Here is a 26,855-nt window from a genome sequence, read left to right on the forward strand (position 1 = left end):
TGCAGTGTTCCATTTGTACTTATCACAGTCCAGAACCAAGACTAATCCAGAAACATTTTTCAGGTAAGTGAAAGTATATTTTTCGAACACAATCTATGTATAATAGAATGATTAAGGCAAATTAAGAGAAGATGAAAGCTTAACAAAACCTTGCTGAAACATAATTGAGAGTCTGCATGAAATCAACAAGACCACAGAAATACTAAGTATTGTATCTTAGTTTCTGTACTTTCAAAAGGTATTTAACACTAACAGCACTTAGTATAAAAACACAATTTGAATTCTTGATTTTTGTTGTGAAAATTTTCACTCAAACATGAACAAAATGTGTGTTAAATTCTTCCACATGTAAACCATTTGTCATCCATTCATGTATTCTTTTCTACTTTACTTCTTTACCAAAAATCGTGTGATGTCTGATCCATGCTTTGATACTAGAGATTGTCTTTTCACCTGGCTTCTTTCCTTGGCTTGTCTGGCAGTTCTCTAAAAGTTAAAAAATAGGCATACTTACATATTAGAAAAAAAGCACTGGATACAGAAGCTCAAAAACTCTTTGTATTACTAGTCTAGAAAAATGTACATTGTCATTAAACCCACATACCAGTACTTGGCCTTTAGGAGGGTTCCCAAACCAATAGGCAGAGAACCACAGCAGCTTTGGCAAGTGCCTTGAGGTCCTAGGTTCACTAGGACCAGATTCTAAGGAGAAAACACACAACTTTGGGGGATGTCACACTACCAGTGAAACTATGAATCCCTTATTTGGGAACTAGAGGAGGCCATGATTCTCTTCATCCAACGGGGCACTTGCAGGGCATCTTGGGATTTCCCAGAGTGCAGTGGGAGAAAGGCCTGCCCACTTTCTGTTCTCTGGGCCCATAAGCCATTCCCAACTCAACAGACAAGCCAATGTAGGAAATAAAATGAGACAGACCAGAAGTGGATTCTTCTACTAATCTCACAAATAAAATTTTTTATGAGCACGTGAAAAAGTGATTACAGAAGGGGCTTCATTTTCTTTGGCTATTTCTTAACTATCTTATAACTCTTGAATTTGCTAATAATTTGTACAGCTGAAAATCAGATGACTTTTTTCAAAACTGAAGTTGAAGTGCATGTGAAGTGATAGAGGTAGAAAGGGTGGGGAAAGAAAAGAAGGTTAAAACTGAAAACAAAAACCAAAAAAACCTGCCTCTATGACATGATCTTATTTATGTAAAAATTATGTTTGTGAAGAAATTGTGAAATCTAATATATGAAAAGAAGCTAATGAAGAGTTCATATGATATGAACATTGGCAGAGGATCTGAATAATTCTCAAAAGTGTAACTGTAATTGATTACCATCTTTTAAAATCATCAGTGTCTTTAGTAAACAAACACTAACCACATCAGAACTCACTGTTGTAGTTAAATGGGTATTCCGTTCACTGCTGGGCTTGGGGGAACATAAATGAGTGAAATCCTTTGAAAAACAGATTAGTGATAAATTCATACACTGTCAAAAATATCTGGGACCATGCCATGCAGCTGCATGGCCTGGCCACCACCTATGGTGTGCTCTGTAAAAAGGAAAAAAAAAAAAAAAATACAGATACTTTTTTCACTATGTGATTTTTACATCTAAGAATCTATCTTAAGGAATGACCTCAAAATGTAGAGAACAGTTTTGTTTACAAAAAAAGTATTGGTAGCATTATGTATAAGAGCAAAAATATGTAAACAACATAACTATTCATTAGTATGGGAACGGCTAAGTAAACTGGAGTAGAGATCTACTCAACAGAATATTATGCAGCCGTTTTAGATGATATACATTATGAATGGCTCGAGAACATGGGAAAATGCTTAAATCTTGCCATAGCGAATAAAAAGTTGAATACAAAATCGCATATTGAATATATGCTTCTTTCTAGGATTATCTCAACGGGTAGATCCTACTACCTTTGCTGGACTGCCTGTTAAAAATTCATCCTGGTAGATAAACAATACTATATCATTTTTTCCCTCTCATTTTAAGCAACAGGTAATTACTCAAAGATGTGCCAAGGTCAATAGGTTTAATACTTTGGCCAGCAGTGCAATCTTTGCATGTTGAGCTGAGGTGGTCCTAGAGATAATTTATCAACATTCTCAGATATTTCAGGACATCCTTAGCTGTACGCAAACATGTGTCACTGCCCTAATTCATCAAACTTCCAGTGTGAGGGTCTGGGTCTCTTCAAGACCATGAAATATGTAAGTTGTATTCATTATTTTCTAGGTGGTGGTGGAAATGTGTTTGTCCTAGAATGAATTAAAAAGGAAGCAGCTTCTCTTGCATCTGTGACTGAGAACTTACATAGGGCTTGAGAGGAAAGGCAAGTGTTAGGTGACGAAAGGAATAAAATGCATCTTGGATCCTAGACTGGGGATATATTCATCCACATAATCTTCCACACCTCTATGCACAATTTTCCATCTGCTTTCTCAGGATGGAGTCGAAGCTGTCTTCAAGCTTTACTGACCTCTTTGTGACAGACTGTGCAAAGAGTCTGCAGGTTGTCCAGGGAACACTGTCCCCCTCCCTGATACACTGGCTTGATGTGATCCACCTGCCAGAAAAGTCCTTCCGCTGGGTTTCTTATCATTTCATTTAGCTGCAATAAGAACACAATATCAGCACACTTGAACATACACTGTGAGAATTGTTGGTTTTGCATTGTGCAATCATGTTTATATAACAAAATCATAGGGAAAAATATATTAGGATGACTTTTTATAGCTTTTATTGTGAGCAGGAAAAAACTCTCTAGGTTAGCAATTTGAAAGCAACAAAGTGTGTTTCTGAAAGTTTTTTCCCCCCTTACCTAACCCATTTTGAAAAAATTACAAGCAAGTATAAAATACTGAGATTCCTAACAGATTGGTAAAAACTGGTTGCCTCTGTACCTTTGAGTTAGTTTATATTTTCACTAAACCAAAATTGAGAAAAGAGTAAGAACAGGTTGGAAATTAAAAACTTCTCAGTGTTACTGACTCAAATAATCTTTAATTGTTGACCTAAATGCATTTGTTACTATACCAATGGCAGTTTAATATTAATAGCTATCATCCAGAACTTTTTTGCTCTTCACCAGAGAACTTCCCAAGTTACATGGACTGGAATGAAATTTCTAGAACAAACCTCTATAACTTGCATATTTGGAATAAACAAAGATGTCCATTTAAACTATTTAGGCCAGTCCATATACATACACTTTATATTTAACCAGTGATGACCTACATTAAAATGGGATGTATTTTAACATTTTACCTGAGGTAGTAAAATCAACTCACACCATGACAGTGTGGTTGTTTAAATATCACAAAGATGAGTATGACATTGTTTTTATTTCCTTGGCTTGGACAGGAAGAAATTATAATTACTTTCATGGTTTCTGGCCATGGGAACCCATGATGTATTTCTAAAGCACTTTTAAGAGAGCCTGTTAGACCCTCAGACAGCACAGTGACCTGATCAATAATGCTGGCCCACGAGGAGCCCTGAGAGGCAGCAAGTTCAGCAGTAAACTTTGTCCAGCTGACCTTTGTTACTGCCCGCCCTACTTTCTCTTCTGTACTGAACTTCCCACCTTCTGTTAGAAGATATATATTGATTTTTATTTTTGAGGTTGGCATTGTTAGAAGCAACTACAAAGAGCAGTTCTTGTGCATGAAGCAAATGGCATATTCTTGAAAAACAATCCATTTTGGTTCTGCCTTTTGTAACCAATTCTTTCTCTCTGAGCAGCCCCCACAATCCAGAAGGTGCTTTCTTTACTTTTTCCTAGCAACTGTATGGCAAATCACTTGAGGCCACTCCTCAACATCGTAAATTCATCTCTTGAAAGAATTATCCCCTCTTCGACTGGTCCTCCCCGTCTGAGCCCTGTGGTGCTTCTTATCCTCAGAGCACTTTTGTTTTGGATGTCTGCTATGTTATGTCTGCATTTGTGGACAGGATGCTTTCTAGATGACCTTGAGTCATTTTATTGTATGTCTTTTGGAAACCTTCACACTGAAGTGGCAGCAGGCATAACTGGAGTCTGGCTGACATCCCTGGGATGGGTGCAATATGTCCCTCACCAGTTAGACCAAAGGATCTTTCAGGAACTCTGGTTAATATTAGAGAAATAGTGTATTTCCCTAGCTCTCAAAGACATGCTAATTCATCTCTGCAGAAATGCTTATTAACTAATTCTGTCATAATTCATCAATACCAATAAATAAATAAAAATATATAATTTGTCTAACTGGCAGGAATTCATAAAATACTTTAGTGGGAAGACAGTAGTTCAGAAGTGATCCTTTTTAAATTAAGCACAATACAAAATTACACATTTTGCTTTAGTTTGAAATTTAAATTGTTTAGATAACAAGATTAGAAATTCAACTGAGTTTTGGAAATGAAAGTGAATATTAATGATAGTGTGCTACATATAATATTTTGTCATAAATTGCCCTACTAAAATTACATTTTACAAGAGAATGAATATATATATATATATCTCCTTCTCATTGTAGTGAACTATATTTTGGGGGTTATCCATTTGCCCCTTGCCATTCAATATTAATATCATGAAAAGTGGAGCCATTAGACTATAGATGCCTCTTGATGCAGTGTACCACGTGTAAGATCTTTTCCCAAAATAACTAAATCAGAATTTAACTAACCCTCTATATCTCACATCGATTATTCAGGAAATTGAGGGGATAGAAGAACATGTCAAACAATACAATGAGGACAGGAGAGATAAATCCAGAATGCAGGAGATCCTATAGGCAAATGATCCAGTTTCTTCAACAATCAATGATGTAGTAAAAGGGACAGAGTGCTACTATAGATTAAATGAAACATAAGAGGGATAATGACCAGATACAATGCGTGGGTCATATTTTGATCCTTATTTGAACAAAGCAACTGTAAAAAGACATTTTTAAGATGATTTGGGAAACCAAACCTCAGGATTATATCTAAAAGAAAGAAAGAAAGAAAGAGGGGTGAGGAGGGAAAGAAGGAAGGAAAGGAGGGAGGGAGGGAGAAGGAAACTAATATTTATTTACCTGTGAGAGATACATAATGAAAGTATTTAAGGGTGAAATGAAATGTTGTCTGGAATTTGCTTTAACATATTCCAGGAGAAAAAAAGAAGTAAGGCAGAGCTGGCCAGTTAGCTCAGTTGGTTAGAGTGTGGTGCTGGTAATACCAAAGTCCAGGGTTCAATCCCTGTACCAGCCAGCCACCCAAAACAACAACAAAAAGAAGTAAGGCAAGGGGCACATGAAAACAAATGGCAAATTGTTAACTGTTAAGGCTGGGAGATGGGTATATGGTTTCATTATTTCCTCTACTTTTGTGATATTTATATATATTCAAAAATTCCTGTTAAAAAAATAAAGTCAGTGAGTCAATATTCATCACTCAATACAATTCTGCCTTTATCTGTCACATGATTATAATTTACCTGTTTTAATGGGAGCTTTGAAGTCCAGGTAGTATCCAGAAGATTCTTCCTCTGATTTTTAGGGGCATCTCTCAGACGTAAAAAGAGTTCTTGTGCATTCACATTACATAGCTGACACACACCATGTTCAGTTTCGAATACTTTGGCTCGCAGGTACCTATTATTAGATCGAATCCAAAACTCCTCCTGACATTTCAGAGAGCAAAACCGTGAATCCCAAGCATTCGTTTTGCACTCTTTCTTAGTTTGGCAAGTGGGATGCTGACAGTGAAGGCAAAGTGGATTTCCTTCACTATCCATAGCTTGCAAATAGCCTTTGGATGTAGAAGGCTTCACAGTGAGATCAACTTGGGCTGTGCTGGGATTTAGAAATGGGACACAGGTTCCATCTTCAAGAAACTTTCTATAATTGAACAAAACATTGAATAGGTAACTAATGAATAATTAGTCTAAATAGTAACTGCTTTGAATAAAGGTTTCAAAATTTCTACATTGATAAACAGTAAACATAGGGACCAAAGATTTTGTGATTCAGTGTAGAAATGAAATAGCTATAATCAGCACTTTGTATTCCATGCCAAGTTGAGTGGTGTGTTAAAAAATTAATTTGAATACAAATTTGCTACTTCTCTTGGGAATTTAATCTTAAACAATTAGACTTTGGAACATCTGGAGAAGTTGAAAAACAAGAAGTTAGGAAATGCTTGTTCAGGCTGGGAAAGGACAGGCTAATGTAAAACCCAACTAAAGCTTAGTGGCTACCCTGCTCTCTAATTATGTTGGGTCACACACCTCATTAGGCCAGAGAGGTCATTACAAATTCTCTCTCCCAGCTTCTGCTGACTTATGGGAAACAGACAGCCTTCAAAGCCCAAAGAGACAGAGCAAAGTAGCTGAGAGTGCTGAAGAATTATAACAGAAGACTTGCTAAATATTGTGTCTCCTACAAGTAAACTCAAAGTTGATTGAATCAAAATTAGAAACAAAACATAACAGGACATGTGCTCGATTTGTTAAAATAAAAGAAAAAGGTACACTATTCAGTTTTGTTGAAAAGTCCCACATGGAAAGTAATAACAGCTCCTTCGCCTATTTTCATGGTTGTTTGTTTGAAGTGTTAAAAGAAAGGCTTCTTATGATAGAAAGAGCTCAAGAGCGGGGGTCAGAACCCACATTTGACCTCTGATCTCCTTGCATCTACCACTCAGGTCTGGGGTGGGCCATTTAGTCCACCGGTCTCAGGGTCTTTCCTTTGTCTAATTTCTAAGTTGAGGAGATCATGTGCCTTACAAGATTGCTAGGAGGACTGAAGAGCTACTATATCATGGAACCTCTAAAATAGACACACAAGGGGAGGTATTATTATAAAAATAATACATAAATTTAAAGTAGTAGTCTTAGCACTCTTGTGTTCTAGTAGTAAAAAAAATCCTTACTTTGTGGAAGGGTCCTGTGGTCCGGACTCCTTTGTGATCAGACGGACATGGCCCCCGCTGCTCTTCACCTTGTCCATTGAGGCTACAGCAACATCCTCCTTGGTTATGTGTCTAAAACAACAACATGTTAAACAGATTTCCTCGTCTCATTTAAGAAGTTCTCTATTTCATGTTCACATTGCTCCTGACTGATTGAATTGCATTCCCCAAATTCATGTATTAGAAGTTTAATTCCTACTGTAACTGTTCAGGGTGGGAAATCCTAATCATGGTAATTGAAAGGTAGGGCCTTGAAGAGGTGATTAGATTGTAGGACTATGTTGTAGTGAATGGATTAATAATGGAGGTAAGGAGGTGGTTCTAAGGGCTTTAAAGGAGAGCATGTGAGAGTCTCTCTGCTTCTTCCATCTCACAATGTGATACCCTGAGTTGTTGTAGAGACCACCAGGAAAAGGCCTTCACCAGATGTGTTCCCTGGATTTTGGACTCCCCAGCCTCTGAAACTGTAAGCAATAAATTTTGTTTTCTTACAAATCACCCAGTTTTAAGTATTTTGTTAGAAGCAACAGAAATAGACTAATACAGTTCAATTCTATTCATTGCGCTAATGATAGTTAGGAAATGGAATTTTCTCCCTTTACATTGTTGTCCATTATGTGCGAAACACATCTCTTTGTTTCAAATTAGTTTTCTCAAGATTTATTTTTTCTAAGAAATTCAAGAGTCATTCAATATCCTCTGGACCAATTTTCACTTAGGGGAAATAAGGAGTGGGTGTAAGAATAAGAAATGATCAAACATATGCACAACTGACAGCCTTAAGGAAACGGCTTATCAAGCTGTGCAGAAAATCTCTAACCGCATTTTTACCTAACTCTTGGCCTCTCCTTCAAGGCTTCTCCAAATCACCTTAGTCAGTTATGACAGGGTATCAGTGTATTCAGGTAAAATTATTCTCTTTTTAGTTAACATCTTCTATAATCTCAATTATTAGTAGCACATACAGGATTTATGGAATCTTCCACTGAAATAAAGCCACTCTTGGTATGGGATTCAGAACCTTATTACGTAATAGTACCACACAGTCGTTTAGGGACTGGAAGTAAAGAGGAAAGTTATTCCAATTAAAGATGACAGGGGAATTTAAGTAGGTGAAGTGCAATTATCCAATTAATTCCTTCTAATTATATGGCCCAGTTTCTCTAGTAGTATACATCTATTGTCGATTTTTAAAAAGTTAGTTTAAACATGAATTTCTTCATATTTTTTAGTACTACTTCACTTGGTAGCTTGACTATAAAAGTCCAGTCACAATGGAACTGTATAATTGTACGTAAAATCTTAGAAATTTGCTTTTATGTTACTAAGATAGATTTAATAAAAAACAAATTTCTTTCTTTTCATAAACTATTTTATTAATTTTTGATTTGGTGAGATATGCACATGGTTCCATACTCAAAAGGCATATGACAGTGTGCACATAGTAAAGAGTGTTTCCCTCCCATTCCCATAGCTCTTTTGTCCCTCCTCAGAAGCTACCTCTGTTGCCAGTTTTTTTTTTTTTTTTTAAAACATGTTTATTTATTTATTTATTATTTTTTGTTGTTGTTGTCTTTTTTCGTGACCGGCACTCAGCCAGTGAGTGCACCGGCCATTCCTATATAGGATCCGAAACTGGGGCAAGAGCGTCTCCGCGCTCCCAGTGCCGCACTCTCCCGAGTGCGCCACGGGCTCGGCCCTCTGTTGCCAGTTTTTGATGCATCCTTTTAGAAACACTTTATTTTTTCTGTGTATAGGTATATTCCTTTTATTTATTTTTGCATTTTTATTGAAATATAATTCATATACCATAAAATTCACCAATTTAAAGTTTTTAATTCAGTGAATTTTAGTATATCCACAAGGTTGTGCAACTATCACCCCTATCTAATTCCAGAACATTTTCATCACCCCAAAAAGAAACTATACCCATTACACTCATTCCCCATTACGCCTTTTATTTTTAGCAATGACTGATAGCATAACATAGACACTAATCTTCACCCTGCGCTTTTAATGTAAACATATATCTCAGAGATCTTTCCATATCAGTATACATAGAGTTACCTTATTCTTTCTAGTGGTTCCATGTTTTCCATTATTTGAAAACCATATATCTAACCATTTTTGATTAATGGGCATTTAGGTTGTTTCTAGTCTTTGCTATCACAAACAATGCTGCAATACATATCCTTATGCATGATATTTTCTACACATTAAGTGTATTTAGAATGAATACACAGAAGTAGAATTACTGGGTCAAAGGTCTTGGGTACATTAAATTTTGACAAATTGTCCTCTTCAGAGGTGGCCCCAGTGTGTGTGTCCACCAGCAATGGATGAGGGAACCTGTTTCCTCAAACTTCTACTAATACAGTGTTGTTTTTAAAAGATCTCTGCTAATAGTGATAGGTATCTTATTACAACTTTAAATTTGCATTTCTCCTATTAAGAGTAAGGATGAATATCTTTTCACATGTTTGCATTTCCACTTTTGTGTCTTTTTTAAAGCAAACAAGAATTTAAATCACAGTGAATTCTTTCAGAGTTCAACTTGCCCTTTTAGTTCCAAAACTTCCTTCTCACCAGTACCCATCCCTGGCCTCCCAATTTCTTCAAACATTTTATTTCTTTGACAAAAACACTTTGCTAAAGTATTTCTGTGGATTCTAAGTGAACTAAAAAGCTTCCTAGCTTCTGGGGGCAACAGGATATTAAGCCTTGCCTCAGGTATTATTCAATGTTTTAAAGCTTATAAATCTAATTCAGTAATTCTAAAAGATGCTGAGAAGTCTAGTCAGAGATTTAGAAACTAAAAATAACCTCTTGCTTTCCTACAAGAGTTTTAAGCCTAAATTTTTGGAAACCACAGAAGCAGATCAATCAACCCCAAAGAAGGGAAATGACAGCTTTTCAAACCTAGTTGCAAGTTGCCAATATTTAATTTTCCATTGAGGTTTGCTAGGAAATTCATGTAAGTATATCAACTCTTAAAAGGATTATGGTAAATCCCAATTTTGGCAAATACGGAAGGGAGGATGTTGTCTGCTAAACTAATTCTTGGACAGAGATGAGAGTGGAAGATGGCAATTTTTTAAAGAGAAGAGTGTGTGTTGGAAAGTGGCCAGCACCACTGAACACAATCTTGGGCCCTGGGTTGCTGACCTGCTTTGGAGATTAGCTGGGGAAGATAAAATAGTTGGTATCTTAAACAAGACAGGGCTCCAACTGAATCACTCCTGCCTGAGAAATGAAACTCACTCAGGAACCAGAACAATGGCTGGTGATCTTGGCTTCCATTCACATCTAAGAGTGTGATACTCAAAAGCTTACTTAAAGTTCTGAGCTTGGATGGGGCCTGCAAACTGGCGGATGCCATCAGAGGATAATCTGGTTGAAGACCTAGCCATTGCTTCTGGGGGAATCCCCCAAGTCAGTATCTATATGTCTTTTTTTCAGAGACATTCAATATCTTTAAGAAATGAATCCTCTAACCTCCTGCCTAAGAAGTAAAATGTGGCTGCTGGCATTCTGGAGGCTGAGCAAAGAAACGGACTTGAAAGTTTCAGTTTTCAATATAGTGTCTCTCCTTTTATCTTCACTGAGCCTGGTATTTCCAAGTCTGGAGGATCTCTGGTTCAGTTTCTCTAGAAGTAAACTGATAGGACAGTGGGAGAGAAAGAAATCTAATGTCTAACTGCTCCTCATATAGACCTCCAATCAAGCCCCATCTTTCACACCTGCTTTCAGGGATACATGGCTACTCCAAAATGCTAAGTCTTAATGGGGTTCTGCAGCAAGAATCAGAATACTCCCTGATAGTACCTCCTCTCTGCAGGTACATAGGTTTCATTTCATGGTTCTGCTAAGTTTGTTTCCCTGTAGGCCTCCCTCTCTCTACCTCTCTCTAATCAGTCACCAAGGTCTCTAGATAGACCTCCTTAATAACTCTTCATTTTCTTTCCTCCATTCTTATTGCTAATGCCTTAATATAAATCTTCATTATTTTTTTCCAGGTCTACTACAATCACCTTTTTTTTTTTTTTTTTTTTTTTTGTCTTTTTCGTGACCGGCACTCAGCCAGTGAGTGCACCGGCCATTGCTATATAGGATCCGAACCCGCGGCGGGAGCGTCGCCGCACTCCCAGTGCCGCACTCACCCGAGTGCGCCACGGGCTCGGCCCTACAATCACCTTTTAACTTGTGTGGCAAACAGAATTTTTAAGATACCCCCTAGGATTCCTGTCCCCAGGTTATTTAATCAATCACTAATCTAGGTATTGGTATAAAGGGACTTTTACAGATGTAAGTAGGTTAGTAATCAGTTAACTTTATGATAGGGAGATACTGGGTAGGCCCAATGTATGTAATCACATGAGTCCTTAAAAGTAGAAGAGGAAGACAGAGAGATTCCAAGTAGAAAAGGATTTGATGCACCCTGAGATGTAGGTGCCAGTGTGCTGGGATTGGAGAGAGGCCTCTAGGAACTGATAGTGGCCCTCAGTTGACAGAGAGCAAGAAACAGGAACCTCAGTCCTACAACTGCAAGGAACCAAGTTCTGCCAACCATGTAAATGAACTTGGAAGTGGATTCTTATCTAAGCCTACCAGTTAGAGCCCAACCAGACAACATCTTGATTTCAGCACTGTGAAATCCAGAGCAGAGAAACTAGTAAGAGCCAAATTGGACCTTCCGACTTGTAGATCAGTGAAATAATAAATGTATGTTGTTTTAAGCTGCTGAGTTTGTGGTAATTTATGGCAGCAATAGAAAATGAATGTAATTGAATGTAATTTTTCTCTTTGTGAGTCTTGCACTTTTTGATCTAATCTCCCAACTGCTGCCAGAGTTAGCTCTTAAAAATACAAGTCTGATATGTAATCTGCTTCTTGTTAACACAAGTTTTATCCTTAATATATCATATATATATATAATTTTGTAAATAACATTGTGTGTCTGACTTTGGTTTCTATTGATTCTATGAACTGACTTTTGCTTTTACACATGATCAGTCATCTCAGCTAGTACTTTAGGTTGTCATCCATGTCTGATGGAGAAAAACAACAGGGCAGGTCTAGAAATGGCTGGAGTGGGCTGTGAATTCAGTTATGAAGGGATTTATGGTCATGTGAGAAAGAGGATCAATTCTTCAACTAAGACTGTGGTTATGAAAGTGAGAAAAATGGAGAGAACTAGAGGAAATATTGAGAAAAATAAAATAGGCATGGTGCTTTTTGATAATATACTTGTGTATATATACTTATGTATGTATACTTATGTGTAATTGTGTGTGTGTACATATGTGTACAAATACATATACACATATTTTTAATGTATTTTTTATATAAAGTAACACATGCCCATGGGAAAAATTCAACCATTACAGAAGAGTTTAGGTAAGAGTCCAAAACTGCCAACTCATGAATAAATCCGATTAGTCAAATGATTTTATTTGACACAAAGTATTTTATCTTTATTTATTTATTTATTTTTTGTCGTTTTTTCGTGACCGGCACTCAGCCAGTGAGTGCACTGGTCATTCCTATATAGGATCCGAACCCGCGGCGGGAGCGTCGCTGCACTCCCAGCGCAGCACGCTACCGAGTGCGCCACGGGCTCGGCCCCCAAAGTATTTTATCTTTAAATCTGAATTTGAATGACTTTATCCATCTTTTTTTTGGGGGGGGGGGGAAGCTGGCTGGTATACAGATCCAAACCCTCGATCTTTGTGTTATCAGCACCATGCTGTACTGAGTGAGCTAACCCACCAGCCTAGAATTTGAATGATTTGAGAGGGGTTGTGACTTTCTGATTTGCTACAGTCCCACCCCATACTCCATCCTTCTGTAGTTTTACACCTGACCTTACTATTTCATTTATGGTTTGCTTTGTTTTTAGTCATGTGAGTTTGTAATCCTGGCATAAAGTAGAATGTCCCTATCACCTCCACAAATCCCAAAATCTTACGCCCTAGAGCAAGATTTCTCAACAGTGGCACTTTAGACATTTTGAAACAGATGGTTCTTTGTTTGGGGGTGCAGTTTTATTCACTGTAGGATTTTCAGCAGCATCCTGGGCTTCTACCCACTAGATGTTCCCCAGCTGCATCACCTAATCACGACAATCTAAAATGTCTCCAGACACTGCCACACGGGGGGGCAAAAGTGCCCCCAGTTGAGAAGCACTGTCCTAGAGAAACATCTGGTAAGAATTTGTAAGGTATTCTTCCAGACAATTTCTTTGTCAATAATGGCAATTACATATTTGTGTCTCCATTCCCCCCACACACTTTTTTAAAAAGATGGCCAGTACAATCATCCTTTTAAAAAAATATTTATTTTGACCCCTAACAAATTATCACAAGTATCATTCCTTCTTCTCACATATGAATGTACCTTAATGCCATACTTTGAAACAGCTGAAGACATTTTTACTATTTGGAACTATCATATATAATCAACCACAACCCCTCCTCACTGCCCCAAACACACATACGCACACCGTTCATTGATGAATTTTTTTCACCTGTGTACATGGGAAAAGCTAGAGAACAGAGATGCTAAAGTGATGGAATGTGAGGATGAAGAAAGATTACACGCGTATGGAGACAGCAAGAGCTAAAGGGCTTTTTCTGCCAATGCTGCTGTTTGGTCTGTTGCTTTGCGATCTCTTCCAAAACAAGAACTGGGCTACAGAACAGCTGACCACTTTTCCTGATAATCCTTGCTTCATGCCAAGCAAAGAGTCTACAGAGAATAGGGATTTGAGATCACACAAGGGAATACCTGAGTGAGACAATGATGATTGTGATGGCAAGAAAGGAAAATAAGTATACAGAGATTAGAAAGGGACTGGTTAAGGACAAAGGCAAAACAGTCACAAATGTCTGACAGTTAACCATTCCTTTTATTCCATTTCCAACCACGTTCATAATAACAGTTACCACCCACTACTTGGTTAGTGGTGTGTTCATACAGAACTGGTTCCCCTGCTATGTGGCACCTGAGACTCACGCCACAGGAGAACAGTGTAGATACGGGGTCCAGAGGTATGCCCTAATGTTCTAAGAATGAAATGTCTTCCTATTGTTAATAAGTACCAACTCATGACTCTGGCCTGTCTGTTGATGAGCAGGACTCATGGTGAGCAAAATCTGGACAACTTGATCTCTTTCAGCAGATTTGACCAAATTCACTAAATATCCCATTATGTTGCGATAAAATATTTAGCTGTGATTTTACGTTAAATTTTCTCTTAATTCATCAGGATTTCATTAGTGGGTCCATAAGACGCCTCTGGCCCCCATAGAAATAACCGTGAAAAGTAATACAGTACAAAATAATAAAAGAAAGACAACTCATACCTTTTGGTACTATTTTGTTTGGTCTGTTGCTTTGCGATTTCTTCCAAAGCAAGAACTGGGCTACAGAACAGCTGCCCACTTTTCCTGATTATCCTTTGCTTCATGGTAGTTAGACTACTCCATTCTCGAACAAACCTCAAAATCTGGCAGAAAAAGAGATAATAAGAAGAGCTATCAGCTCACCACGCTTCTTCCTTTGAAAGGGAGGCTATTTACAACATCAGAAAACTAATGTTTTGTTATATCCCCAAAATAGGTTGAGTTCCACAATTTAAGGCTTTCTTCAATTTGATGAGGTTTTCATATCTTTATTGTAAACATTATATTATTGCACTTCTCAAGAGATCTCTTTCAATCCAAAGATTCTTTAAGGGCATGTTTAGAATATCTTGTGTACTCCCTCAACACACATAGGGACCAACAGTGACAGTGGACTCATCGAGACCAAAAGAGGTCTAGAAGCATACCAACAGTGGCCAAGGCAAAACTGCGTGACAGAGTGACAGTGCAATGTGTGAGAATTGCTTCGTATTTGATGCCTAAGTTACCACAGGAAAAAAAGCCATCAATAAATCTAGGGCATTTTTATCAGGGTTGTCATTACTCTTCCTTATTAGTCAATTATACATTAACTAGGTATTTTCTAGGAATCTGAGAGTCAGGATTAAATGATACCAAAGAAAATAGCCTACTGCTACCTTTTCCTTTAAGACATGTGTAGCCAACCCATGGGTAACACTTCATTTCCATTATTTTTTAACTCAAAAGATAAAAAATAATCACTATTTTCTTGTAAAAAATGGTACACTGCATGCTGGGTCAGTCCCTGTACATGATGACCCTTCTTAGCAGTGAAGGTAAATCAGTCACAGATCAGAATTAACACCTTCCTGGCAGGCACTTGGTGTGGAGCTGCACACTGTTGCTTCTGACAGCGAATCAGGAGTCACCCAACATGGTATTATCTCTGCTCTCAGAATCTGTCATTGTTAGAACTTAACCTTAAAAGATGAAATGTGATTTTGTCAGATACAAGTATCACAGTTGCTAATCCTGTGAATGAGAAATTAAATGATGTGAGAATGGTTCTATCCACAGAAACAGCAACTCTAGGTGTGATCATTTGTCAAGGACACAGATTTCACATTTATTCTTAGCACCAGGGTAATAAATAGGTACTGCCTGGATTGATGAAAGTATAACCAGTGAATTGACTCTGCAACAGTCTGCAAAGCAGTGTTTGATTTAACTCAAAATGATCATTAAAAGTACTAAAACAATTTTATTGAAAACAAATAAAATTATTTTATTTAAAACAATTCTTACCAGTGAGCGATTTTGTTTCAGCTGAAAGCTTGCTGGTAAATCTTCCCAAAGGTCTAATTTTATATCCAAAGGAATGAAATTATAGTTCATCTGTTTTCCATCCTGATTACAGATTAGGAACATGCTATTAATCCAGTTTTGTCTGTAGGTGCTAGTAACTAAGAAAATAATCATATATGGTATAATATGTTTAGATTTATAAAAGATAAACTGAGGTGGCACATTCAAGACAAGGGTCCATCCACCACGGCTCCCCTGGAAGTGCTGTGAACTGAGAAGGGAGGTAGGTTCTCCTTTGCTGTCTACGTTCCTCTACAGCCCACACCAAGCCCAAGCCTTCTACCTTCAGCCTGGGATACTATGTTTACTGCCCTTTCTGCCCCATCACATGCTTCTTATTGTCTAATCTTCAAAAATAAGCATCAAAAGAAGGCAATTTGCACACTGCAAATCAATACAAAGAACACTACATCCTTGAAGTTAACAGCAGCTCAACCACTCCCAAATTGATAAAGAAAATTCTTTATAGTATTTGAAAATATGTCTCATATCAAAGAAAGGCATCAAGACATAGTCTGAATAACTCTCCCCAAATGGGTTGACATACCTGTCTATTGTTACAGGAACAAGGAAGGAAGTAGAAGGCAGAAAGAGCAATTCTAGAGAAATTAACATTTGCTCCCCCAAAACAATGTCGCAATGTCAGTCCATGAGGACTGACTGCAATGGCACCACGTGGAGAGTTAGTGGAACTGCATTTAGGTCCCAACAATCAGCTGCACATTATTCTGAAATCTTAAGGGTAAAAAGTAACCACATATAGTGTATAGTCAATTAAACATGAGTAGAGGTTATTTCTTTTATAAAGGGGAAGAAGCAGCTCGCACATGAAAATCCATTGTATCAACAATGGTTGGACCCTCATTTTAATTATCTCAGCCGAAAATAAATGTTACAGCTCCCACAATCACTTTGGAAAAAAACACACCAAAAATACGTATATATCGATTAAAAGTTTAGATGTGTAATTGTAATATGTAATTCTAAACCCTGAATTAGACTTGGGATTCTGGCTGAAATGAAACGTTCTAACAGGACAAAGGATGCTACATGTCATGTACTGCTCTTTTGTTTAAAGGAGTGTTCTTTTAGGCAGTGAACTAGGATTTTTATCCACATTTCTTTCTTTCTTTCTTTTTTTTTTTGGTGGCTGGCCAGTAGTGGGATCCAAACCCTTGACCTTGTTGTAACCAATACCTTGCTCTAACCAATTGAGCTAACCAGCCAGCCCCTTTACCAAAATTTCTACTTTTAGATTTTACTTCAGCTCTTCTGAGGTAAAAAGAAAAGTTTACATCTCAACTCTATGGCAGCTGTGAAGACATTTCATCTGCTTAGTGTCTTGTGTCTAGAAAATTAATTGAACGAAAGCATTTTATTGGTAAAGGGATATATAAACATTTAGAACTCAGTCATAAAAACAGATGTCAAGAAGATGAGGTGGCCCATGCCACATAGGATGGTTGGCAGAGCCAGAGTACGGGTCAGCAATGTCATCACTGTAGCTTAGTTAACAGCAGGCACACTCTATCTGCCTCCTACCAGGAATTTGCAGTTTCTCTCCCTGTCTCCACCCCAAGGGGGAAAAACACTGATCAGATGATCTGGGAGGCAGAGGTTTCACTGTACAGAGTAAAAGTTTTAAAGAGACTAAGGTGTTCTGAATTCTCGTGTGTGCTCTCTCTGGTGTCTGCCTTTTGGCTTTTCGACCTTCAAGCCCCTCTGGGGACTACATCTCTGTTCCTGTCATGTGATGGTCTGAGAAGCACTGCCTGGAGCTTCCCAGCCCCAGGGGATGAGGGTGGCTCAGGCACTTAGCCCTGCCTGGAGATGAGCACAGGAGTCCTTAACTCTCCCTCTGGTCTGGCTCACCATGTCTAGAGGCTCCACAGGGTGGACCAGGGTCCAAGCCTACCAGAGGAGCACTGATCACTGTCTAGCTTGGTTCTTGGCGTCTCTCTCAGCTATTATCCCATGCTGGCAGCTGCTTGGGGATTTTGCTATTCACGGTCTTAGCCATCTCCTAAGTGAAGACCATTATATAGCACATAATCTATCTATATTTGGTTTAACAAAAAACCTGTAACTGAAAGTTTGGTCAGCACCAAAATAAGTTATCTTTTAGAAAGCATTCTTTCAGCAGAATGGGCCATGAATTAAGAAGTTATAACTATTATTTTATTATACTTACAGCGATTTGAAAGTTGAAAATGTAGACCAGACAAAAGTATTTAAAATCTCCGAAAATATTTCCTCAAATACCCATACTGGTTTACCTAGGCCATAGATTCTCACATGGTCACTGAGACCCTTTCAGGGGTTCCACAAAGCCAAAGTGGTTTTGTAGTATAGTAAGACATTATTTGCTTTTTTCACTCTCATTCTCTCACAAATGTAAGGTGAAGTCTTTCAGTGGCTACATGCATGATATCACAACAAATTTAATGCAGAGGCAGACATGTCTTCTATTAAGGCTTTAGAAAAAATTGCTTTATCAGTCCATTTCTGTTGCTTATAACAAAATATCTGGAATGGGTATTTTATAAGAAAATGAAATTTATTGCATACTGTTTCAGAGGCTGGGAAGTCCAAAATCCAGGGGACATATCTAGTGAGGGTGTTGGTAGTAGGGACAGTGACCCAGGGGTCTCACATGGCAGAAATGGTGAAGCAGAGAGGGAGACTCTCACATGCTCTCCTTTTAAAAAGCCCTCAGAACCACGCCATGACCACCATTAAACCATTAACTCAATCACCTCCACCTTTCAGTTACCATAAAAGGATTTCCCACCCTCAACAGTTACAATGGGAAATCAAGCTTCTCTTATATAAAACTTGGGGGACACAATTCAATCCATATCAATTGCTAAAAATGTAAAATAGTACCATTCTTAATATTTTTTGGTTTTGGAAAATATAATTATTTTTCATAAAAATGTCACATAAATATGCAATGGGTTTATTATTACTTTTAAATGAATTAGTAAGTGAATATTTTAAAGTGTCCTCATTGTAATTTGAATACAGTAAACATCAATAGGTATAACCCATATAAACAAAAGCTTTTTGCTCAAGAAGTTTTAGAAGTTCAAAGGGTCCTGAGATTAAAAAGTTTGGGTACCACTAGACTAGGCTATGGCAGGAATCTGAGCCATCACATGACAAAAGCTTCCTAGAGTTTACTCCACATGGATAGGCAGGTTGGGTGTCTGTAAAGATGCTGTTGCTCCTGCTGTTACAAATGATCAGTGCAAGAACTAACATTTATTGAGAGTTCATTAGGGCTAGTCACTGTGCTAAGTGCTTTGCAGGACTCAGCTCCTTTTATCCTTGCAATAAATCCTCTCCACATTGTGCAGTTGTGGAAACTGAAGTTCAGGGCAGTTGAGAAATGTGTTTAAGATTACACATTCACTAACAGATTTGAACCGAGACAGTCTGGCCCTGAAGTCTATGCTCTTAGTGACTATGCTGTTTTGCCTCTCACTGTCTTTGGATTTAACATAGGAATTTGAGTATTAGCTTTAAGGAGGAGAACAACTAAATGCCTATCTCATTGTTAATAAAATTAAAATATCTTCACTGAAACATGAAAAAAGGAAGTCTTTTGTATGTTTCAAGCTACAGCATCTGCAGAATGCTTACCTTGGTATAGAGGTGAATCCGGTCAGTATTCTTACTTGCACAAAACATTAAGGTATCATACACTGGTAAAGTGTCTGAACTCTTCAATTGTTCTAATAAAGAAGACAAAGAGAATCTGAAGACTAGTCTATCCTCTATCTAAAATAGCTTATTTTAATCTTCTACAGGTTAGAATATATCAAAAATATCAACATATTTGACAAAGAACATGTGTCTGGGCATGAAATAAAACTACCATGGTAGGTCATCTAAGAGCCTATTGGCTTACATGGTAGCCAGTTGCTTTACATTTTTGCTAATAACCCAACAAGAAACAGATTCAGAATTAGCTGAAAAGATATGAGCTAGGCATAAGGGAGAATTTCCTGCTGCCAAGAGTTGTTACCAGTCTTGAAGGAGTCTAGAATCTATCTCTTTTGCTATAGTGAATTTAAGTTGAGACTGAATGAGTACCATTTTGAATATCAGTAGCAATACAGCTATGTTGAAGGCCATTTAAATGCCTGATACCCTATGGCCTGACGTCTCATATTCACAAAAGCAGTTTTCAAGCACTTACAATGTGCCAGACACAGTTCTAAGAACATATACACCTCTCAGAAATAAGTGGTACATTTTACAGAGAGGAAACGGAGGCACATTAACTTGCCTAAGGTCACACCGTTAATATGCGGATTTAAACCAAGTAATCTGGCTCCACAGCATAGTTCCTCAGTGACTTTTTAAAGTATTTTCCCAGATCTAGAAGTCTATTATTTGTTTGCCATTCTATCTGGCAATGTCATCATATTATTTTCCTAATCAAGGCACTGGTCACTTTACAAATTTGATTTGTGGATTATTCCCATTTTTTATAAATTCAAAAATGTACATTTTTAAACACACTTCAACATCTCTGAAACTGTCATGTCTCAATAATCATTGTTGGCCAGGTGGCAGTTGTAAAGTAGTGTCACTGCCTGAACATGCATGAGCTTAGTCATAGCTAAAATATTGTTATTTCAACACTACACATGAGATACGTGTTCTATTGTTACTACAGTGGATTTAAGTTAAGACTGAATGGGTACCATGTTGAATTTAACTACTTTTAAAATGCCTTCAGAATTTTTCACTATGTGGTATTAAAATGAAAAGTTATCATGTATACTAAAAACTTGGATACAGAGCACGAGAACATAAATTTGATATTTAAGAAGCAAATATGATGATACTTCAAAAAGTTCATGAAAAGATCCGTATTATTTTTTAATTCTATTTTTCCATGAGCTTTTTGAAGTACCCTTATACGTATCACTGGAGGAATAACCAACATTTCTTATTTTCTTGCAAAGGAATAACTGAGTACTTCACAGAACAAAGCAACAGAAGGTGGTATGGCCTGGTCTGGGCTATCATTAAGGTATTGTCCCATGGCTTAATTAGCAGAGTGTTTTCTTTCTTAACGGTAAATAAAGTAAGTGCATCTCATAATCAGTATCTTCAGATTTGTTTTGCATTAATGTTTAAAGATCTGAAGTCATTCTTTGATAAAAAGAATTATAAGAACAATTCCAAATTAGTTGATATTCATTTTTGGTAGCTGGCAGCTGCACTGAGGAATATATTTCTCTTTTCAGTGTTTTCATGAAGTGTAATTTAATGGTTTGAGATTAAAGATGATACATCTTTGGAAGATACAGACATCCTTCCAGACCCCTAGAATTATAGTTAGAACAAAACTACAGTTCTGGAGTGGAACATATCACTCTGGTTCTAGAAAAGCATATGTAGGTAGAATAAGCATTTAACATAGTGTACCTCCTCTGTCTTTCATTCTGTCTTTCATTTTTCATGGGAATCCATGTGTGTGGAGTTCACAACCCAATGACCAGAAAAGTTAAAAACAAACAAACCAACAAAAAGGAAGTAGGAATAGACAGGGGGGGATATGCTGGCATTGTCTGGAGTGAATCAATCCAAAGCAAATTTCACTGGCAGAATAGAATTTCTAAAAGTCTAGTGATTTTTTTAAGTATTTGTACATACAGTCATGCGCTGCATAATGATGTTTCAGTAAATGACAGACCACATATACAATGGTGGTCCCATAAGATTAAAGTGGAAGTGAAAAAATTCCTTTTCTATGTTTACATATATAAATATTGCCTGCAGTATTCACTACAGTAACATGATGTACAGGTTTGTAGCCTAGGAGCAATAGGCTATACCATATAGCCTAGGTGTGTAGGAGGTTATACCATCCAGGTCTGTGTAAGCACATTCTACGATGTTCATACAATGACAAAATCACCTAATGATGAATTTCTCAGAATGTATCTCCATCCTTACATGTAGCATGACTGTATAAGCTAACATTATCTTCATCAAGGGACCAATTTATAACTAACAGGCCAATTATTTCCTGCTATATATGAAAAAACTCATGGCCCAGCTGATGACAATTACCAGGTGTTGATTTCTATTCTTTTAGTCCACTGAGCAGAATGCTGTCCTACAACCAGAGCTTTGTTAGCATTGAGGGTTTTTCACAACAAAAACTAGGAAACTAGAGACCCAAAAGGGTATACCCCACCTGAGTCTGCACTGTCTAGAGGCCATTAAAGTCACTAGACCTAAACAGCATCCATTCCAAGATATTCTTTGGGAAGACACTGAGGAATTAGAGGGAAGGAAGGCAGAGGGAAGAAGTTAAGAGGATGTCTTGAGCTCAGAAATTCTTAAATGTACACTTCATTTTAAAATTATAAATCTGACTCCAAATTCTACCAGTGTTTAATAGCAACTAACAGAAGAAAAACTTCAACAGTCTCATCTCAACAATTTTGGGTGTGTTTTAATAAGAGTATCAATCTGTAGGTTACTACAGTCACTAAATGAGTAACAAGGAATATAACACAAAAGTATTCACAGTCTTTTGCCAGTTGGCCCATAAAAGACAGTGATGTATGACATACAGGCTGGTATTTGCTAACCATCACAACTATAAATAATGAATGAAATCAACCCAAAACTAAATAAATCAAAAACACTACATGGTTGGCTCCAAATGCAGTCATGATTCACATAGTCCTGAAATTATGTTCCTTAAAACACTTTCTTAATTTAAAAAAAAAAAAATGCCACTTAAGTCCAGCCATTTAAAAGAATTCACGTGTAAAGCATTAATGATTTGCTAAGAGGCTATTCATAATCTGTCAATCATACTATTTTGTCCAAAAGCACCTCCCAAATATCAAAATAATACCCTCACTGTGTGAATGGGCTAGGCTTGGTTGAGGCTGGACATCGGGCCTGGTGGCAACACATGCAACTATTTATTGGTTTTGCTCTATGTGTAATGTATGAATGCCAACAGATACACTCAGCTCTTCCAGCCATCTGGTGTTTAAGCATGTGGAAAGGGAAAAAAAAGGAACGTGAAACAAGGTAGTAACTGGAAATCTAATAACAGTATTGTTTGTTAAAGTACATGGTTATTATCTGGATGCTGAAAATGGAAACAAGATTTACCATTACCTGGCTGGGGTGTAAGTCCATCTTCTCTCTCAATTTTTGATATTTCTTCCTTGCTAACAGCCAACTGGTCAGGTTCTGTCAGCGCAAGGACTTCTTTTTCATAGTCCAAGCTAGTTTGAACTTTTTTGGAGCCGTCTCTCTGAGAATCATCCTTCTCATTTTTGTTTTTATACTGGATATGGTTGAGGCTATCTATTTGTAGAATTATTCAAATCAAATAAAAATTTACATTTAAAAGTAAAGTTTAAAAAATATCACAGCTAGGTCTTATAAAAAGGAACAAAGTTAATAATGTTAGTTGATTCTTTCAAAAAATTTATCCAGAGCTTACTATACAGCCAGTACTATTCTAGGTGCTGGAGAAACAGCAAGGAACAAGACAAATTAAGTTGCTCCTGGAGATTCCATTCTAAGTGACAGAGATAGACAATAAAGTAAAAAATAGTGCATTTTCGGATAAAGAGAACACAACCAAGTTCTTGCGAGTAAAGGGGTGGGGAGGAGAACTACCATAGCAAAAGTTGTCGGGGCCCAACCTCTCAGAGGAGTCCCATTTAAGCTAAGAGCTGTTCATGACTCTAGGAAGCTTTGCCTCAGGGCCTGGACTCTTAGATTAGATTCTATTAATTTTTTTTTTTAATCTATAGATTAGATTCTAAATGTAACTGGAAGCCATTAGAGAGGTTTAGGCAAAGGAATAATAATAATCTAAGTTTTTAAAGGATGACTCTGGCTGCTGTGCATAGAAGGGTCATAATGGGGGGGACTAATATGAAGGCTACTAAGGTGTGGAAGAAAGACGGTGGTGGCTTTTGAATAGCATAGTAGCAATAAAGGTAATGTCGTTGGAATCAAGATTTATTTTGAAGGTTACTTGATGGACCGAGTGTGAGAGGTAAGGAAGAGATCAGTGATACTGCCTAAGTTTTTGGCATGTTATGGGGAAGATTGGAGAGGGGAAGACTTAAGTTCTAGATGTGGTAGTGGTGCTAATAAGGAATCCTGTTTTGGACATGTTAAGCTTCAGGTACCCATTAGACACCCAGGCAGAGATATCATACAGGCCACTGGATATACTCATTCTGGAATTCAAGTGAGAGATATAAATCTGGGTGATATGAAGTGTAAGATGTTAAGTATGAATTATACATGTTAAGAACAAAACACAAGAGAACTGTTACATATTGACAATATTAGCATTCAACGTATACTATACCAAATTTTCTCTAATGCTCTAGAGACTGCATTAGCAATCTTTACAGTTTGTAATATTCTAATACAGGTATTGCTCCTTTAATTTTTTGGATTCCACCCTTTCTTTAAAGTGTTATATGGAAGGTATTATTTAAAAATGTGGATGAATTAGAATAAATTCTATTTTCAATACTTTTGGGATGCATCCAAATCAGGTTGTAAATCATTATGCCAAACTGTACTAATGTAAATCTAATAATTATCACTTTCACATACAGTATTATCATTGTTAGTTAGAATATTTATTTCTCTAATCAGACTTTCATATTTACAAAAGGTGGTTTGTTTTGTAAGTTACTTGACAGGCTGCTAATTAGATCCTGGGTCTAAGGACTTTCATTGTTGTTCTTGGTACCACAAAGGAGAAATCATAACTATAAGACCCATGTTAAACTATGATTTTTATTGCTAAATCACTCAACTAAGATACTTAATGTGAACTGACATTATTTTATAGTCACAATATACTTTATTTTTATTGCCTGTAGCAGTTGGGAATTGCATGGGATCATACTAATTTTGACAGGGATATTATATGGAATAAGCTTGTGATCCCAATTTAGTTCATAGACAACAGGTGCCCATATTACAAATATAACCACCCAGATGGCAGACTTGTCAATTTTGGTAGGAGCACCAAGAAGTGAAAGAGGAAAGATTCAGCTACTGATTACATTTTCCTTCAGAACAAAACTAAGACAGAGGAGAGCAAGGTAGGAAGGAAGGAATTGTAATATCACAGTTTATATCTTAGCTGAGTTTTGGCAAATGTGAAATATTCTGAAGAATTAACGTATAATGGAAAATTACATGTGTACAATTATTACAATTGATTTAAAAAAACTGTCAACTTGGCATTTTTCATTACCATAAAAATGTTCTTTAAAATTGGAAACAAAAAGAATACTGATGATCTTTTCTTATGGTTATTAATAACCATCAGAAATTAAACATCAGAAAATGACATATCATGCCATTAAAACATACTTGAGGTACATTTTGATTCCTAACTTTAAAATAATATGTTTTAGAAGAGAATAAACCCATAAAACACCAAACTGGTTCTTAAAAGAAGATCTATAGAGGAATTTTGATGATTTGTCAAGGAAAAAACATGGCACAATGCACACTGACTAGGCAAAGAAAGTACACGGGATTATTTTGCTATTTAAATATAAAAATAGTCTATAATTTCCTTTATAAAAGTATTATCTACAGAGGAAAGACAACAGCAGGTCTGTGACTATAAGGCATATTTGCTACCATAGTAACAAAGCTTCTATTCCTGCCCACTGAATTCACATCCTGCTGACATTAATCAGAAATGTCCATTTGTGCCAAATTGATGCCATATCACAGACGCCTGGGGATATACATTCTTGACAGAACTGGGAACTTTTCACATTCTACAAGGGATAAATTCACAGTTTTCACTATGTGAAGTTCTTACACCAGTTTAAAAGCTAAAGTCAGTGCTGAGTCATACTAACCTTTGACAACAGCAGACTCTAAAAGCACAGGTTATCTGAAGACACCACTGCCAGCCCCTACTTCCACAGTCACCTTCTGTGTACTCACCAGCACTGCCTCGAGGATTCTCACACATTTCACAATATGGTAACACTGCATTATTGATATAGGTGCAGAAACCACACTGCCAGCCCTTTTCAGGAAGGGTTGGGGTGGCTGACTGGGACTTGGCCTCATGGATAACTTCCATGAGCAGAGCTTCGCTTTGCCGGGGCCAGGATGGTGTCTCCATTGGGGGACTGCAGCAGTCATTGGTGGTAACTGATTTCAATCTCTTAGCTTCAGGTTCAAAGTCACTTTCAGAATCAATGATATCTCTTGCAGCTATTTTCCTAAGGTCTGATGCAGCTACAGTATTTTTCTCCTGGAATATCCTTGATTCATCACAGGAAGTCGACAACTGTCTTTTTTTAGGATTTGGTAAAAAGAATGATCGGATATCATGCTGCTTTTCTTTTTCGAACTAGGAAAAGCAAACAGTTATCAAATTAAGAAGCAATCTCTATGTTCTTCTTAAATGAAAGAGCTTAACAAAATATTTTCATTAACCACATTGCCTTATCCTTTGAAACCATTTTGGAAATGAACTCAATTTATGCTATGACTTTCATATATACAGATATACAGAATATCATTATATCCATATATTTCCTATTTTTAACTTTTTTCTTAACACTTACTTCTTGTAAAGCACTTTACATATATTGACTCATTTAATCCTCATGCCAGCTCTGTGAGGTAGATACTCTTATTATTCCCATATTTCAGGTGAGGAAACTGAAGTTTTAGAGAAGTTAGGTAACTTGGCTAGAGAAGTTATGTAATAAAAAATATACTTCATAAACTATCTGCCCTAGAGGTGAGTCAGGGAAAGGAGGCAATTGTTTCAAGTTAATCAAGAACCTAGGAAAATGCTTCCATATAAATACATTAGTGATCGTAAACAATGTTATTCATATTAAAATGTTTTCTTGATCAGGACACATTTTTCAAATAGCGTTAAAGTTATTAACTAGAATAACTTTCTTAACAGATATACTGTAATAATTATCTTGTTTTCAAGAAATACATTTCTTTTGTCTAAGAACAGCTACATCATTATATCATGTTTTTCATCTTCTTTTCAACTTGTAAATTTCAATTTCCTAATTAGTGAAAGTAGGATACCCATCTCCACAATTGATTAGCTGCCAG

At 37.0% G+C, this 26,855-nt stretch overlaps 1 protein-coding gene across 1 annotated transcript in view; it reads right to left on the minus strand.

Moving 5' to 3' along the window:
• Positions 1 to 387: 387 nt before the first annotated feature.
• The window catches only part of ZRANB3 (zinc finger RANBP2-type containing 3), a 242,000-nt gene continuing 215,532 nt past the window's right edge, over positions 388 to 26,855 (minus strand). Inside the window, exons 13-21 of the mRNA XM_063077303.1 lie at positions 25,710 to 26,124; positions 22,878 to 23,081; positions 19,359 to 19,450; positions 15,654 to 15,755; positions 14,328 to 14,470; positions 6,925 to 7,035; positions 5,489 to 5,891; positions 2,510 to 2,641; positions 388 to 486 (exon numbers count right to left, since the gene is read on the minus strand). Coding sequence (XP_062933373.1) covers positions 388 to 486; positions 2,510 to 2,641; positions 5,489 to 5,891; positions 6,925 to 7,035; positions 14,328 to 14,470; positions 15,654 to 15,755; positions 19,359 to 19,450; positions 22,878 to 23,081; positions 25,710 to 26,124 — 1,701 coding nt within the window. The remainder of the gene's footprint in view (positions 487 to 2,509; positions 2,642 to 5,488; positions 5,892 to 6,924; positions 7,036 to 14,327; positions 14,471 to 15,653; positions 15,756 to 19,358; positions 19,451 to 22,877; positions 23,082 to 25,709; positions 26,125 to 26,855) is intronic.

The sequence above is a fragment of the Cynocephalus volans genome, chromosome 1 (genome assembly GCF_027409185.1).
Source record: "Cynocephalus volans isolate mCynVol1 chromosome 1, mCynVol1.pri, whole genome shotgun sequence".
Classification (NCBI taxonomy): domain Eukaryota; kingdom Metazoa; phylum Chordata; class Mammalia; order Dermoptera; family Cynocephalidae; genus Cynocephalus; species Cynocephalus volans.